The sequence below is a fragment of the Triticum urartu genome, chromosome 2A (genome assembly GCF_056163025.1).
Source record: "Triticum urartu cultivar PI428250 chromosome 2A, HENAU_Tu73, whole genome shotgun sequence".
In the NCBI taxonomy this organism is placed as follows: Eukaryota; Viridiplantae; Streptophyta; class Magnoliopsida; order Poales; family Poaceae; genus Triticum; species Triticum urartu.
This window is the reverse complement of record NC_141874.1, coordinates 739,850,401-739,852,489: the sequence shown is the minus strand read 5'-3', so window position 1 is coordinate 739,852,489 and position 2,089 is coordinate 739,850,401. Positions and strand designations below refer to the sequence as shown.

The window sequence follows — 2,089 nt, the reverse complement described above, 5'->3', positions numbered from 1 at the left end:
GCAAATGTAGAAGTACAGACTAGAACACTAATTCAATCATAACATTTATTCAAAATAATGATGTAGCTTCTCTCTTTTTACTCTAGAAACATTCATACATAAGACACAATACAAGCAGTTGAGTAGATGGCCCCGCAGAAGCCTTGACGACGTTGGCTTCCTGGCCTCGGCAACTCGGGGGCGTCGATGGCGCCGGCTCCACGGCCTTGATGGCTATGACGCATCACGCCCTGGATGAGGCAGCGGATCTGGCTCCGCTGCCTCCACTGCTAGGCGGCCTCACACCTGGACGGAGCGGCGGCTGGTCCTCCCAGCTGGCGAATTCTAAGGCGAGGCGGGAGTTCTTTTTTTAAACGAGACGAGAGCTCAGGCGAGTGATTAATCGATGGGTGTCGTCCTTTTTTTTAAACTGTAACCTGGCCTTATTAGCATACAGAATCAGAAGCAGCTAGATCGCTAGCCACCACAGAGGATACAATGTCAGGAATAGCATCATGCCAATACATGGTACCTCCCTGAGACATATGAGCACCATGAGTGGCCAGAACATGAGCCACTGAGTTACAGACACACTTACACACGTGCACTTTAAACTCAATAAAACTAGTAAGCAGAAGAAATTTTGCCTCCCAAAAAAGAACTCCGACACGAGCAGTATCCAACTCATTGGAAAGAAGAGCTGATGCAAGCACTGTGGAGTCTGTTTCAATGATGATACGCCCAAACCCGACTTCAGTCGCGAACTCAATCGCCTTCAGACAAGCAATCGTCTCTGCATGCAAAGCATCCGACAGGAAGTGGATTTGGCCCATGCCAATACCAACGACATCTCCAGAGGCATCCTTAACACAAAAACCCCAACCTCCTGTGCGGGAGTGCCTAGAACTCATCTAGATGAGATATAATTTGGTCTCATTCACTTGAAAACAAAAGCAAATAGAAATAGTACTACAAACCACGTCAGCACACACGCATCTTATAGTATCAATCCAATGGCTATAAAAGTGAATGAGACATAACTAAAACTCAGCTAGATGAGTTCTAGCAAAGCCGTTAGCTTCCCGCCAAACGGCCTTTGCAAATTTACATTTGTGGAAGGCATGGCCACCATCCTCGTCAAGGCGATTGCACATCGGGAAGATGGTATCCAGGTCAATTCCATGACGTTTAAGATTTAACCGGACAGGAAGGGTGTTGTGACTCAATCTCAGGAGGAACATGATGATTTTCCTAGGCATTTTCAAACTCCAAATCTTGGTCCAAACCTTTGTAGCACTCGTTGTCGGATCTGCTACAGTGGAACTTGATGTTTGACTTGCACCAACATCGTCCAACTGAAGTTTGAGTTTGTAAGCTGAACGAACCGAAAAGTTACCATTCGGGTTGGGATGCCAAGTTGGAAGATCAGCAAATCCCTCCTTAATAGGAATACTTAGAATGTGGGGTACATCATCATCATTAAATACTTGTTGAACAAGATCTTGATCCCACTGTCCAGAAATAGGGTCGATCAGATCACAAACCTTCTGAAGTAAAATTTGGCCTCTAACTATACTAGGTATTCTAGTACTCCCTCTTGGTATCCATGGATCTTCCCAGATATTAACGTTTTGGCCATCACCTATACGCCAGATCAAGCCTTGTTTGATAAGATCGCGACCTTTGAGAATACTCCTCCAAGTGTAAGAGATACCATTTTTCGGCATGACCTTCAAGAAATCCTGGTGCAGAAAGTATCTCGCCTTGAGTAGTTGAGCGCATAGGGACTCTGGATTTAGAAGGATCCTCCAGGCTTGCCTTGCTAGCATAGCAATATTAAAGGAATAAAGATCTCTGAAGCGTAAACCTCCATCCTTCTTCGGCTTAGATAATTTATCCCAGGCAACCCAATGTAATTTATTTTCTTCATCCATTTGACTCCACCAGAAACAACATACCATGGAAGAAATCTCCTCGCAAATCCCTTTAGTGATGTCAAAGCATGACATAGCATAAGTTGGGATCTCCCGAGCCACCGCCTTAATAAGAATTTCTTTTCCGGATTTATAAAACGTTCTCTCTTTCCAACCTTGGATTCTTGCACAAAATT

General features: G+C 44.7%; 1 protein-coding gene across 1 annotated transcript; it reads right to left on the bottom strand.

The window, feature by feature from the left end:
* Window positions 1-425: 425 nt before the first annotated feature.
* Window positions 426-1,238, bottom strand: LOC147987502 (uncharacterized). The gene is made up of 2 exons (XM_087542409.1): window positions 1,027-1,238; window positions 426-879 (listed from the first exon to the last, which is right to left on the bottom strand). Exons 1-2 carry the CDS (start codon window positions 1,236-1,238, stop codon window positions 426-428), a joined length of 666 nt encoding a protein of 221 aa, XP_087398535.1.
* Window positions 1,239-2,089: the final 851 nt, after the last annotated feature.

Coding starts and splice junctions, on each gene's coding strand:
- LOC147987502 (XM_087542409.1), bottom strand. CDS start 1,238: ATGCCTAGGAAAATCATCATGTTCCTCCTGAGATTGAGTCACAACACC. Junction 880..1,026: donor GCTAGAACTCATCTAGCTGA/GTTTTAGTTATG, acceptor GATGAGTTCTAG/GCACTCCCGCACAGGAGGTT.